Consider the following 1414-nt stretch of genomic DNA (forward strand, 5'->3'; position numbering starts at 1 on the left):
CAATACTTTTTTCCAAAAAAAATCATTTTTTACTACATTTTTAATACATAGATTCTGATTTTCGACCAAAATTTATTAAAACTTTGAATATCGAAACCTTCGTAATTCTTCAAAACCTGATAGCGATTTTGGGACACCTATCTGGAACTTCAAAAAATTCTTAAAATGCCGAAAATCATAAACTCCAAAAAATTGAATTTTTAACATTCTAGCATTATCCAAAATATTTTAATTTCCTTTTTTCAACATAAAAAGAACTGACCAGAAACGCCTAACAACAATGATTTCATGCGTTTCCCGACTATACAGGAAATAAGCCGGAAATTGGAAAATTTCCATATTTGTACATTTTTCATTCTGGTCATTTGAATATTTTATTGGAAGTCTTTCATAGTATATTATAAGAAATATATATATATATATATATATAAAAGCGAAAAAACAATTAATTAAAAGTTATATTATTCTCTTCCGCTGTTGTCGAACTGGCTGAAACGGCATCGGAGCTTCTCGTTTTGTCCATTTTTGCCTCAGTCGTTTAGGATGAGCCGAAGATGATGTTGATTGTTGCTTCGAAGTAACTGAAATGAATTATCTAGATTTTAAGCTCCCAATTCTTTTTGTACTATACCTCTGTCACAAGTTGATCGACTGGAAATTTTTTTCGAAATCCGCGAACTTAACACTTCCGTCTGAAATCAACTTTTTTCTCTGATATTCGTTTTCACATTTACCCACTGTTCCAGAACTTTTTCCTTCCTCATTCTCAGTTGCGTTTTTCCGGAGTGCCCAGTCGACATACAAAAAAATTAAGATTTTCTGGCACCCTGAAAAATTAGATTAAAAATTCGGATTTTCTGGACGCTTCTTACCTTTTGAAAGTACAGAAGCAATGCTTCTTCCAGAGTTTTTCGAAATTTCGGCTTCTTGCTTCCCACTTTTGTCTTCCGGCCATTTTCTCTATTTTTCTGCAAACAAAACGATACATTCATGGTTATACAGTATTCTAGTATAGTATTATATGTTAATTAATAGATTGCGAACAAAAACTGCGAAGAAAACGGCGAAAAAAGAAGTAAAGTATCCAAAGTAAGAAAACGAAATTCGGAAAATAAAAAACAAGAATTTCTTCGCGATTGTTCAATTGTGGACTTTTTATAGGGCCAGTTAGTAAGATACGCATTTTGCTCGCGAATGGTCAATTGTAGAGCCTCTCGTTCGCGGTAGATAAGTAATTGGTCGATTATAGCCCTTCTTCTGTAATTGGTCAATCACGAATCACCTGTGTGTGCATGCGCAGTCGTTGCGCGAGAGGTCGCAGGTTCAGTTTTCGCTGCGGCCAAACTCTTATTTAAAAACCCAAAACCGGACAGACTGACACCGGGACCAACAGACGCGTCTAGCGTTTTATATA

General features: G+C 34.7%; 1 protein-coding gene across 1 annotated transcript; it reads right to left on the reverse strand.

The window, feature by feature from the left end:
* Window positions 1-456: 456 nt before the first annotated feature.
* Window positions 457-1183, reverse strand: CBG19561 (the record flags this gene model as incomplete). The annotated part of the gene is made up of 4 exons (XM_002646824.1): window positions 457-581; window positions 632-692; window positions 739-827; window positions 1045-1183. 4 exons carry the CDS (start codon window positions 1181-1183, stop codon window positions 457-459), a joined length of 414 nt encoding a protein of 137 aa, XP_002646870.1.
* Window positions 1184-1414: the final 231 nt, after the last annotated feature.

Source organism: Caenorhabditis briggsae (assembly GCF_000004555.2).
Source record: "Caenorhabditis briggsae complete genome, chrII, whole genome shotgun sequence".
NCBI lineage: Eukaryota > Metazoa > Nematoda > Chromadorea > Rhabditida > Rhabditidae > Caenorhabditis > Caenorhabditis briggsae.